This window comes from Tenrec ecaudatus, chromosome 13, assembly GCF_050624435.1.
Source record: "Tenrec ecaudatus isolate mTenEca1 chromosome 13, mTenEca1.hap1, whole genome shotgun sequence".
NCBI classification, from domain to species: domain Eukaryota; kingdom Metazoa; phylum Chordata; class Mammalia; order Afrosoricida; family Tenrecidae; genus Tenrec; species Tenrec ecaudatus.
Window position 1 is genome coordinate 48513348 of NC_134542.1, and position 13723 is coordinate 48527070.

The following is a 13723-nucleotide window of genomic DNA, read 5'->3' on the forward strand; positions in this document are numbered from 1 at the left end:
ACACACACACACACACGTATGTGGCTGATGTAAGTTCTATCACTCAAATGTTATTCTTTAAAACGCTTAAAAACACATTTTACAGGTCCCAAACATGTGCTTCGTGAGTCTTATGGCTTTCCAGGCATTCTTAGGGCTGTATGGCAGGGCGGTACCATCTGACTTTTAGAACGATACTTGAATGTACAGCTTCTCTATTTAAAGCCAGTCATTTTAAGAGCAATTGGAGATGAAGAAATCTGGAGTGCGTGTAGGGGCACATCGGCGTCGCTAAGCACATGGAGGACTTGAGCTCTGAAGATAAGACCCTGTTTCTTTGAAAGATGTGTGATTTTTAAATCAGCTTTTCTGGTGCTGGTCCAACAAAGAAGGAGCTCGTGTGGCAATAGCACAAGAGGTGTTTAGTTGTGCCAGCCCTCCAGCACGACAGCCAAGAATTGCTAGGTGACCTAGGGAGCGGCGGCTGCCCTGGCTGGTGTGACACTTGACGCAGACAGGGTAAGACATTTGGCCCTATTGATTCAGAGCCCTGGTCTTGGTCATTGCACTGTAAGAAGACCTATCACGTGAGCCAACTCACAGGGTCTGTTTAATAATTCACAGCAAAAAAGATATAATGGCTTGAAGCACACAACTTTGAATTGGAATGGCCAGGAGATTCTGTCTTGGAAGACAGATCTACTAATGGATCAGCCTATAAAAAGAGGATTGCTTGGTGAACAGAAACAGAACAAAGGGAGCTTGTTATATAATTCATGTTTGCGATGTCACCAGGCCAGAAAGCCTAATGCTTTCAGTCCTGTAAAAATGCCACAGTGCCAGCGAGTTCTCTAACTTCAAAGGGTGGGTGAATCAAGGTCAATGTCAACCCCAGGCTGATCCCTATGAGTTGCAAGTTAGACATTCCTCCACCCTCCAACCTTTCCACAGTTCTGGCACCAGACATCTCTGCCGCAGCACACGCTACTCCAGTGCTATGCTGTGTGCATGACGGCCACATAGTCGTAGAGAAGCCTCACAATTAGAGGATTTATTAAGGAGCCCTGATGGGGGAAAGACGGGGCTTTCTAATCCCTTAAAGAGTTACAGTCTCGGAAACTCACAGGGGCAGTTCTACCCTGTCCTACAGGGTTACTACGAGTCAGAACGGACTTTGATAGCAGTAAGTTTTGTTTGGTGACACAGCGGTTCAGAGTTAGGCTGCTAACCCAAAGATCGATGGTTCAAATCCACCAAGCGCTGCACAGAAGAAATGTGTGGCAGTCTGCTTCCATAACGAATTACATCCTTGGAAACCATAGTTCTACTTAGTCCTTGAGGGTCTTTAGGAGTTGGAGTTGATTTGATTTCAGTGGGTTTTTCATTTGGAGGGAGGGGTGTCAATTAGGGAAGTAACAGGGTGAAAATTAGGATAAAAAATAATGTAAGATATAACTCTTTGGTCAGGAATGCCTGCAGGCAGGCCTCTCTTTTGGACCTTGGTCTCCTTAACCACTGAGACTTGCCCCTGACCTGCTCCTTCAATGTTCAAAGCACTTAAGCTTAGCTGATAGTGCCAGAGGCCCCCCATCTGCCAGATAGCTTCCTGTCCCGAGGCACTCCACTCTGATCTATGAGTCAGTACACACACTATCCCCACTTTACTTCACGGGCTGGGTAGTCGACGGCCATCTCACACTGGTCACCTGTTTCTGCCGCTGCCACTTCACCATTGCTTTCTCCCACTTCAATTCCCCTCCGGTGTCATAGCTCTTTCTGGCTCCTCCTGGGTCTAGGAGGTTCTCAGCAGAGGGACCCTGGGTTCAAAGGGCATGCTTCACTTTCCGATCTTTCTTGATGACAGGGTGACTTTCTGCTCTGGGATCGGCTCCCTTTTTAATCCTATTAAGATGGCAAAACTGAGCAAGCTGCTTGTTAGGATTTCATATGCCTGATGTGTCCCACCTTCACAGGGTTCCGTGCACCAGATTTGCATTGCTTGCAGCTTGTCTAATCCCTTTGGTGGGCTACAAGTACCTTATTCCCATAGTTCTACCAATCACCGCGTAGGACTTACAAGACCAAGTGTGGCTGAAAAGGCCATGTGAAGTGGTTCACGGAACAGCAGCCCCCACTCGAGACAGCCTTGCTCAGGGGACAAGATACCCAGTCTGTTGGAAAGACCACCTTCCTTTGTACAAGCCCTGTCAACTTCGTCCTCGTCATGAATGCTGTTTTCCTAAGTTTGTTTTTGCCAACACCCCTCCCTCCTTCTGATGAACACAGTCTCCATGTGCCCGCTCTGGTAATAGTATGGTTTCCATTTTACAGTGAAGGCAGGTCTTTGAACAACTGAGAGCTAAAGTGGTAAAAACAGAATTTGAACCCAAATATATCTACTCCCAGGGTCCAACCTCTATGCGCTTCCCACATTGTCATCTTCTAATAAAACATTAGCCAAGAAAATAACCCCCCCAAATGGTTCACTCAAGAAATGACTATGCCAGCAGGGGTGGGCACATGCCCGCCATGCCCAAGTGTAGTACGTGACTGACCTCGGACCTGCTCTTTCCACCCGTCACAGAACAGTGCTTTTGTAAAATCCACTGAAGGACATGATTACACAGATTTAACAATTTCTTTTAAAAAGATGTAAGAAGTCTAGTGCCCATGTGCTGAGTGGAATATCATAACAATGATAAACATTTCAAACTCTTGGTTTCTGTTTTGTCACACACCAGCAGTTCTTTCTGGGCAGCGCCAGTCCATGGCCACAGATGGAGTAGCACCGGCTATTATTATCTTGAGACGCCGAGTGATCTTTACAGGGAATGAAACGAATCCCTGGCTTTTAAAAAATATTGGTATACGGTTTGAAAAATAACTTCAGATATTAGGGAAAGATCAAAGTACATATTAATTATTATGAAGTTATCATTTTGTGTTTATTAACACCTCTTAGGAGAAAAAGAAAAGTAGAAATTATCAAACAAATGCCTTATACTCTCTCTCTGCAGACTTCACATGCAATTTGTCATTGTTCCTTGTCACTCCCTTCCCCCCATCCTCTGCACTTTGTTTTACTTAATTCTCTGTGTTATATCTTTAACCACTTATGTTTACAATGCATCTTGGGACTGAACATTTTATTGTACAGTTTACTAGGTAAATATTTAACATGGCATTGTAGTTTGGGGGAATTTAATAGGATTAAAGATTTAAACATCAACACAATACTAAGAACCAGTGGCTAGGCTCCGAATGGGAAAACTAGACAGATCCTCATGCCCTGGGCCATTTACCATACAGTGATGGGGACAGTTATGGGGCATACGCTACATGTTAGGTATCTCACTACAATCACCTCAGTATTACAGAGGAGGGGCCCGAGGCCCAGAGGGGGTTACATGTCAACTCTCACTGCAGTGCTGGGGCTCCATCCCAGACAGCCAACCCACAGCCTGTACTCCTAACTCTGTTAGGTCTCCAGTTGCTACCTAGAAGCTAGGACCCATGTGCAGCCCAAATGGGACAAGTCATCTCATATTAGCTGTCAAAAGCAGATGGGAGTTGAGTGGGGGAAACAATCCACCTGGACTCGCTCACTCCAATCGTAGCCATCGGCAACTTCCCCATCACTCCTTTATCGCCAGTCAGTGTGGCCTTGCAAGAGACAAATTACTCTCAGGCCTGGGAAGCCACGCCCTGCGTCTTCCACGCCTTCCCTGGGTCCATCTGCAAGCACGCTCTCATCTGCCATATGCTCTGGATTATTTCTCTTTTCTAAGATTAACTATTGCTTAAAGACAACTTCCTGGGTTAATTCTGTATGTTACAGAATTAAGTAAAACAAATTGCAGAGGATGGGGGAGGGGTGACAAGGAACAAGGTATAAATATTGCTTCCAGGGAATGGATTCACGAGTTTGTCAAGCTCAATGTCTGCAGTCAGTCTGGTTTCCAATGAGAATCTCAAGTCTCAGTATGGAACATTCCTCCTCTAGATGAAGATCCGGATCCTTGATGGAAACCTTCAGTAATGTTGACCACGCAGCATCCATTGCTCCTGGACTCGCAGCATGGGAGGCAATTGCACCTGCAGACCACTTCCTTGTCCAATTAATGTTCTCTTTCGTCCTTGGCGACTACAGGTGGATAGAGACCAATTACATCGAGATGGCCGCTGGCAAGTTTTCATTGTCTGCAGTTTGGTGTTGTTGAGGGAAACTGTATTCCAACTTCAATGCTCCCCACTTATCAGCTGTACGATCCTTGTTTGGGGGATATTCTTTGAGTTTTGATGAAATGGCCCAGGAGTGGATTGACACTTTAGTAGCTTGAGCCTTGTCCCTGTGCAGCACAGGGCAGGCACACTTCTGAGTCGAAAAATCACCCCTTAATTCCTCACAGTCAGTTGGTCAAAGCATGCCCTCATCTTCCCAGAAAACAGTTTTGAAGGCAGCCTCTCTTGTTGGAGATAAGGAAATAGATACCCAGAGTTCTGCCAGAGGTGATCTTTTTTTTTTTAATTTTTTTTCAAAGGTGATCTTGTTCTCGCTCTACTTGTCCATTATAGTAGCTACAAACTACATGGAGCTGTTGAAATTTAAATAAATTTAGAACTCTAATTCCTCAGGCACACTAGCCACATTTCAAATGCTTACAGCTAATGGCTATTGTACTGAGAAAATCTGTTGAAAAAAAGTTCTTTACAGTTTTGAAAAGCAAAGATGTCACTGAGGACTAAGGTGAGCCTGATCCAAACCATGGTATTTTAATTGTTATGGAAAAGACAGTGGGATAATAAATGCACTCAAATGGTGGTGTTTGTGGGAAATACTGAATAAACCGGACTGCCAAAAGAACAAACAAATCAGTCCTTAGCTTTTCATGACCCATGGGACATATAGTGCCCATTTACACGATCTGCCGTGGGCTTGCGGGGAGCTTATATCCCACTTTTAGTGTGGGCTTCCACCTTGGGGGATCTGGGTCACTGTGAATCTAAAGAAATGGATCTCACCCCACCAACCCCAGCACCAGAGGCCCATTTGACTATATGTACCCAAATCCCTATTACCTCCAAACAATTTTCATTTCGTCCAAAATGCCTTCCAATACCAAAACCACACAATTTCAACAGAAAATTCAGTCAGGAAACATTTAAAAATTGTCTTTATTTTCATTTCAACATGTCAACTGTGCATTTCCAAACAGCAGGCTTTTCAGAGGACTAAGTCAGAACTGTAAACACAAGGTACGATGTAAGTTTTTGACGTCCGACAGTCAGTTTCACAAATTCACATACTGTACATTCATAGGTGGGGTTCAGCCTGTCACCCATTTATTTATTCTTATAATTACATAAGCATAATAAATACATCTGATTTTAAAGGTCACTTAAAATGAGTCATGATCATTTACAGTACGTTTCAGTTCAAGTGCAAAAATAACTATTTGCTTAATTCTCTCTCCAATATCTTATTTGCGGTGCAGCTGGACATCGCATGGAGAATGGCCTTTGCCTGTCAGTTCCTTCCAACGCTGTACTTTCCTTTCCTCACTGCTGCCCCATGGCTAGTCTATAAACTAACTGACCTGCGACGAAAGCAGTGGTCCCTTTCCATAACCCTCTTCCCCAGTTTCCTGCGAACCTCTACTTTCTGTGTTAGCAGCAAGCTTTTCCGTGATTCGCCCAGTCCTTGTTCTGACAGGAGCTGTAATATTTACAGATGCATAACCCTCTCTGAACTCGGCAGTGTCCTCCTCTCCACCGGCCCCTCTCCCATTCTTCACGGCAGAGCTACACTGAGCTTTGCTCCTTAAGTATTGGAAAGTAAATTTACTTCTGTTCCTTTCCATTCAATACCCTTTTCCCTCACCAAAAAGAACACAATAAAATGGACCCATTTACATAATGTTTACAAATTATATATATACCTCCCCCAGGCACTTATACCTCACACTGGTACTTGTAAATAGCATCGCTTAATTAACGAGAACCTTAGAAAGTCAGTGAGCTTTGCTTGGTTTTGTTTTATTCAGTCAGCTCAGTAGAGCCCACTCACTAGAGAAGGAGGCTATTTGTAGATTCAGTAGCCCTTGCCTAACAAGCTGCAGGACACTGAGTCGGTTTGTTTTAAATAGTCCCTCATTTCTGGTCTTTCACAAAGCCCTTAAAATAGGTGGGGGGGTCTTTTAAAGTTCAGCTTGCAGTCATCAATAATAGCTTTTGCTATTGAAAGAATGAACTATTTTCATTATATCCCATACACATATAAAAATAGATTTGCTAGAGACATGTGACATTTCTGATAAAACGTTTTAAACAAAAGCATCCGTGCCAACTCGTGCCTGCTTCCTTTGTCAATGTGAGCACTAATTCTTGAAACGCTTCTGGCGAGAAACGAAAGAAGAGATGCATGCTATTTCTGCTCAGCCGAGCCTCCAAAACCAACGCATGGGGATACATCGGGAGAGAGAAAGTACATCAGCATTCGCCTCTGCACACGTTCCCTCCACTCGCTCAGCGTGGCTGCTGCTTTCCGCCCTCTGCAGCACTCTGCCTAACGGACAGGGAGAGCCGAGAGTCTGCAGTCAACTCCTGTGCCTTTCTGTACTTCCAAGAGGATTGTGAGCATTTACCTTTTCCTGCCAACATGTACTGTAGCTCCTGTGTGTGTTTCCATGTTAATGAGCTTAGATATTTAGAAGCATATGTGGTGCTGTGATCCTCAAGAGGAGGCGTGTCCTAGGTTTGGGGCACCTCTCCCTCTGTGCTGGCAGAGGGCCCATTCCATGCAGGGCGTGAGATGAGCAGGGTCCCCTCAGTGTCCTCCGGCCGCCTCAGGCTCAGCGTGCTGCACCTGACTGACCTCCGAGTGCTGGTCCTCGCCAGGGTGTGCGGGGCTGCTCTGGGTCTGAGAGGCGGATGCATTAGGGGCTGGCTGACTTCTGGATGAGTCGACATGAGTCTCACATGCGACAGGCTGGGCTCCACCAGCTGGAGAATGTCCCCGAGTCTCACTGGTCCCCTGGGAGGCAAACGGGAGATACCCCATCATCAGTGATAGCAAATATATGCAGCAAAGTTAAGCTAGAGGAAACACGAGTGAATCACTTTGAAGTGTCCTCTTTGGGGAGCAAGCAATAGAGGCACGAGGATAGAATGCCTTACCTTTCATCTCTTTTCCTATGCGCAACTGCCAAGGCCGCATGAAAAACAGAAACACGATAAGCAGAGGTCTCGGGGGACAGGGACATAATTGCAGCGCTACCTGCTAGTCCCGGGCCAGCAGTTTGCATCTGCAGATATTCACGGAGCCCCCACTAGCCGCTTGGGTAAGCCCCTGGTCACGCAGCACCGAAGACGTGAAGCTCAGGCCACCTGCTAAACACCAGCTGCCACGGAGTCGGTTCTGACTCATGGTGACCCTGGGTGTCCGGGTAGAACGGTGCCCCACGGAGTGCCAATGGCTGATTGTCCAGAAGTAAATCACTAGGACTTTCTTGTCAGACACCTCTGGGTGCACTTGAACTTCCAACCTTTTGGTTAACAGGTCGCTGCATAAGGTGTGTGCACCACTGGTGCACCGTGCCACGTGCTGGAAGCACGTCATTCAGGAGTGGGACGGTGCCTTGTTTGAGTTGAGCCATCGAGTCCATTCCTCCTCCCCAGGACCCCATGACAGAGTGGAAGCGCCCAGTTTTCTCTCATCGTCACGGAAGCAGGCCCCCAGGTCTTTGATGCTGCGCAGCGACCATGGGTGAGCGGCTGTTGGCTGTTTGGGCCACAGGGCTCCCAGACTCCCTAACAGTGAGTTGTAGGCATTCTCAGTCACAGAGATAAAACCAGGAAAAGCCCAGCTTAGAGCAGTAGTTCTCAACCTGTGGGTCATGACCCCTTTGGAGATTGAATGACCCTTTCACAGGGGTTGCCCGATTCATAACAGTATCGAAATCACAGTTATGAAGTAGCAACGAAAATAATTTTATGATTGGGGTCACCACCACGAGGAACTGTGTTAAAGGGTCACGGCATTAGGAAGGTTGAGAACCACTGTCTTAGAGTTACATGGCCAAAAGTATACTTGGAATGTCTAAGCTAAAATCAGAATGCCCAGGTTAAACTAGGGGATGCCCAAATGACTTGGGTAACAAACGGTAAGTAACAGAACAGATCCGCTGTAGTCCCTCACCTTCCCAGTTTCTATAAAATACCGCATCTGTCTTCGCAAGCTGGGAATCATGTTTTAAAAAGAGAAATGTTGTCCCCTGATTAGTGGCCATGCTTTAAATAGCTGAGCACATGAATGAAAGAATGAATGAATGAAATCATTTGTGATTGCTTCTAAAATGTAAAATACCCAGAAACCCTTGCTACCCCAAGTGGAATTTCCTCTGCTGTGTGAATAGTTAACAACCTGTGTTTCACGTGGGCGAGAGGGAGAAGCACCAGAGAACCAGACAGACTGGCTGGTGGGGTGATTTCTCTCTCCTGGGAGATTCTTAATCAACTTTCTCTATGCAAAACTCCCCCTCCAAAATTTTAAAATAAAATAATATGTAAAAATGTATTCGTATACTGACTCCTTCATAAGAATAATTATATCACAATACTTAACAGCTCTGGTTAATCTTGACATCCTGGGTGGGGGAGAGGCGGGAAGGGGCATTTTCCCAACTGCTGTTTAAGCTTCCTGGGCCTCTGTGAAAATGAGGGTGAGTGTCCAGTCATGATGACATTGCTAGTCCTGCACCACCAGGCACCACCCTCTCCCGCTTCTAGGGTCTAGACCCCATCAGATGCTCCGCCTGCCCTGAAATTGTAGTTCTTAACAGAGGATTTATGTGCATGTATTCCCTTGATGGCAATGGTTACCACTGAAGAATCCGATTTGGCTAAAATGGGCAAGGAGTGATTCATACCAAAAGGGGAGTGGAACTCATTACTTTGGCCAAATTGTTCATAGAAGCCACTTGTTTGTTTTTCAGACTCGGGATGGAGTTTTAGTTACATCATTGCCCATGCTGTTTTCTCTGCATGATTCGCTCTTACTCCAGAGAGACCAACCAAGCCGCGCTTCCATGGAGTTGGCTGAGCTGGCGGACCCGCAGCAGCCTGGGGATGGGTTGACTATTTTTATTAATTCCTCAGGTGTTTACTGAGGTCCTGATATACATTTTGAAAAGACTTCAAGAAGTTTGTAGGAAAACATCTAGTGTCTTTCAATTCCCTTTCCCCACAAACTTCTTGAAGCCCCCTCAAATAAAGCCTAGCACTAGTATTTGGGGGTTACAGAGATGCATAGATAGGGGCCCACCATGTCAAAAAACCATATCTGCTCATTCCACCTGGTATGCACCAATCCTCAAATTTATAAAAATGTATAAAATGTATAAAAGCAGAACAGATTCATTTTCTTTTAAGAAATACTGTCTCTTCTGTGAATCCTCACTAAGTTCTGTAATGCAGAATGTTCCCTCCGTGAAGCCTGAATACACTCTGTAGCACACTGAGTCAGAACACGGAAATTACTTGTTTGCATGTCTGGTTCCCTCTACAGACCTTCAAAGCAGTTTCTGGGCAGAGTAGTTGGTTAATTTAAAAAGCTGGGCCCACTCGGGGGTCTTTGGGGAAAGTGAGCCAGCGAGGAATTGTACCTGCAGGGGCTGGATCTCAGAAGCGCGGCTGTCTCTTGCTAGTTGCATCATCTCTTTAATTTGGTAGAGCACGTAGACAAAGGTCACCCAGGGGGAGGAGCTGACTCCCCAGGCTGGTTTGTTCACGTCTTCCTGTTCTTCCTGGTGCTTGGTTTTCTTGGGCGGCAGTCGGGGCTCAATGCGTGGCAGGACATCTGTCTGTGGCTGCACCAAGTCGATGGTTGCTATGGGAACTGGGCTAGACGGGACAGGGATCCTTTCTGCCAACATGCTCTTGTCTGGAGAGAAAATGAGGTTTAAATCGGAGTTCAGAGTTTTCTTCACATGTAAACAAAGCTTCCCATGCCCCCCCCTCCCACCTTAAAGGACAACAATCATGTAAGCCCACTTAGTATGCAAGGCAACTGTGTAAGTCATCAATATAATACACAGGATGTCATTTTCAGGTTCTTTTTATAGGACTTCAGGGGGGAAAAAAGAGGTTTTCTACTCCCGTAAGGATGTAGTCCCCCCAAAACCCATGGGGCAGGCAGTTCTACTCTTTCCCAGAGGGTGTCTCGGAGTCGAAGTGGGCTGATGGCAGGAAGCTTGCCTGAAGTTACAGGGCTCTGGTGCACCCCCTGAAGCTGAGCAAAAAGGCTTTCGTGCTTGGAAGAGGGTCAGCACAGCCAGCAGGAGAGAAGTCCTCAGCGGGACACCTCGACACCATCGCTGCAAATGAGGACTCAAGCACACCAGCAATCCTGAGGAGGGCACAGGCCTGGGCAGGGTCAAAACCACACCTCCATCAAAGCCATTCCCCAAGGTACAGCTGCCATCTCGAACACAGAGAGAAAGCCCAGGGCCCCTGAAGAGCACGGCCCAGACCTCTGTCTGAAGTTGGGGAGGCTGAGGCCATGAGACCAGAGGCACCAAAGACTGTGTGTGGCCTGGAGACTGCCGGACGAAGCAAGAGCAGCAGGGGCACGGCGATGGGACTGTGAGGCAGAGCAACAGGCTGGCCTCTGCCCACAACATAAAGGTCAACGGACCATGTGCTTGCGAGACTGCGGGCCTGAGAGAGGCTCGGCCCCGGCCGAGAAGAGGTGTTGCTGCGGACTAATACCTGTGTCCTTAGTGGTTCGTCCAGACTCCTGGGAATGGCTTCGCTTCCCTAATAAAAACTCACTGCCAACTCACAGTGACCCTGGAGGACGGAACAGAATCACCCCTGTGGGTGTCCAAGTCTGTAACTCTTTATGGGAGTGGAGGCACTGTATTTCTCCCACAGAGATGCTGCTGTTGGTTTTGAACTGCTGGCCTTATGGTTAGCAGCCCAATGAGTAACCACTACACCGCCAGGGCTCCTAAAAACTCTCCTGAACTGTGAATATTATCTGTGAGTTTTGTGTGGCCACTGCAACACATTCTCAAGCCCAGCATAGCGTAGAGTGCCGTGGGAGGGGGGCTGGTATCAAGCAGCTAAACAACGACGGAGGGGAATGCATGTCGGAGCCCGGCTCCTGACACTAGGGAAGCCCCCTGCACTGCTTAGTGCAACCTTGTAGGTAGATGATTCAAATCTGAAATCCCTCTAGAATACCAGGGAAATTTAAAACTAATTATCCCCCAGTACCTTGTTCCATAAAACGAAAGTTAAAAAATCCCAAGTTACTTAAAACAATCAATATTCTTCTCAAAAGAGTGGGTGGCTTATCTCAAACAATTGTACACGGGTCTATCTCTAAGAAAATCTGAAACTGTTGTACAGTCTGTTATAACTTATGGCTGGGGTGGGGGGTGGACATCCAACCCTTGGGCCACAAAAGATTCATGAAATCATCAATACTAACTCATATCACACACCTCACCAAAGAAAAGCAGCTCCAGCCATTGCGTTCCAAAGAGAAAACAGAGAAAAGCAAAAACTCACTACCATCAAATCGATGACACCCCATAGCAACCTTGTAGGAAGGGGTAAAATTGCCTGTGTGGTTCCAAGACTGTAACCCTTTATGGGAACAGAAAGCCCCGTCTATTCTTTGAACTGGTGACCTTGAAGTTAGCAGCCCAACTCGTAACCGCAGTTCCACCAGGGCTCCTAGCCGTCTCATTAGGGGTAAGTTAATGGAACGTTTGACTAGCGTGGCTCTCGAATGATGTGATAAATATCCAAATGGCCATTGGCAGAACAAAAGGTTCCCACCCCTGATGACGGGGCTGTGTGTGTGCAGAACTCCCGTGTTTGAAACTTCAGAACCATCCAGAACAGGGATGTTTACCTTCTTCCTCATCTGGCACTGCCAACCACTGAATCAGGGCAAAGAGCAAGAGGATCACCAGGCAGGCCATGCCAATGCCGCGGAAGGTGGCAGCAGCCCCTGGGAAAACAAGCAGAGCAATCTATGAAGTCATCTCACGGATGCCAAGAACCCCATCCAAAGCTGCCGATGTTCTCAAGCGTAGGCCAAATGGCAACAATCGGATGGACCAACAATAGTGGCTGGCCATTCGCTTGATAGGCTGGGGAAACACATGGCTTAAAAGGTGTGTGGAGAGCCTAGGGCTAGTATTGGATTGGCTGTAGGACAACTATCTATTTGTATTTATAAAGAGTTGTACTTTCTATTTGTATTTATAAAGAGTTGTCTGAGTGCCTTTTGCCAAAATCCACTGGTGATTTCTTCCTAAAGACCATCTACTCAACCATTGCCAAATGGCTCTATTGCTCTGTGGTGGGAATAGCAGAGCACAAATTATGTGATCAATAGAAACATTCCCAGGCCCACCTTACATTGATGTCGCAACATTCAAGATCCCTGGGGCAAAATCGTCTTCATTTCTACCCTAGCCCTGATATTTCCGCTGACAGAGATCTGAGAAGGCGGACAGAGTGTGTTGTCACAGATGTAATGACGTTACCAAACCCAGCACATGAGGGGGTACCCCCCCAAAAAACCTGGAATTGCTCTGGGCAGAGCCAAGCTTTGGTAGTACTCATCTTACCCACAAGGCATCAAACAGCTCATTCTGAGTTAGTGCACCCAGTGGCACCTCCTGGGAAGGTTCTCTCTGGTCACAGTGAATTTTTTTGTAAAGCAGTTTCGCTCAAACCTTGTTTTTGCGACGGCTGATTTAAGAGAACAGCATGTAGCCATGACATTTTGTGTCCTGCCCAGGGGTAAAAGACTTCAGAAACTGTTGTGATGTTTAACACAGCTTACAAGGGCAGTGCTATGGGAAAAACTCAAGGGTACAAATGGGTTTCTTGCTTCAAAGAAGGTGAAATGTTGATTGATGACAAACCTCCTTCTGGATGTCCGTGAATTTCCCGAAAGAAAGACAATATCGACTTGTAGAGCATTTGGAGTTCTTCCACCAGGTCAGACTGTTAATCAAGCTTTCTATTTAGAGGTTCTGAAAAGATTGCGTAACAGTGTGCGACAAAAAAGGCCTGATTTGTAGCAGATGAGGGACGGCTTTTGCCACCACGACAATGCACCTGCCATCTCAGTGTGCCAGTTTTTGGCAAAACCGCATCCCTCTCTTGCCCCATCCACCACAGACCATACTCACCTGACCTCACTCAATGTGACTTCTTCCTGTGTCTGCGAATGAAGAGGGTCATGAAAGGACAGATATTTGATGAAGTAGAAAAGGTGATTTTAAAAAAAAAGCGAGGAAGGTGCTCTCAGCCATCCAAACAGATGAGTTTGAAAACTATTTCCAAGAATGGAATTGCAGATTTGACTAATGTATCGGTGTAATGCAGAGTACTTTGAAGGTTGCCTTGTAAACAAAATTAAATACATAGCCATAAGAAAAAAAATTCCAGTTTTTTTGGGGGGTACCCCCTCATATCCTTGGATATGTTTGTGGCTGACAGTCTCCTGATAAAATAACCATGAGGGATTTTTCTTTTCCCTAAAATTACTATCAGTTGACTAAGCCACCAAACTTCAAACTCAAAGCGCTGGGACCCAGCGAGCAGCTTGCCAGAGGGCGTGCTCAGTTCCAGGCCGGCTCTACTTGACCGTCAACCTACTAAGCACACTGCCCGGCCATATAACCACCATGAAATCCAGAAAGAGATGATGAAGACA

At 46.4% G+C, this 13723-nt stretch overlaps 1 protein-coding gene across 1 annotated transcript in view; it reads right to left on the reverse strand.

Annotated features, from left to right (window-relative positions):
- Nucleotides 1-5158: 5158 nt before the first annotated feature.
- MFSD6 (major facilitator superfamily domain containing 6) overlaps nucleotides 5159-13723 on the reverse strand; it is a 74596-nt gene continuing 66031 nt past the window's right edge. Inside the window, exons 5-7 of the mRNA XM_075529523.1 lie at nucleotides 11903-12001; nucleotides 9642-9919; nucleotides 5159-7012 (exon numbers count right to left, since the gene is read on the reverse strand). Of these exons, the coding sequence (XP_075385638.1) occupies nucleotides 6806-7012; nucleotides 9642-9919; nucleotides 11903-12001 (584 nt within the window). The 3' untranslated portion in view covers nucleotides 5159-6805. The remainder of the gene's footprint in view (nucleotides 7013-9641; nucleotides 9920-11902; nucleotides 12002-13723) is intronic.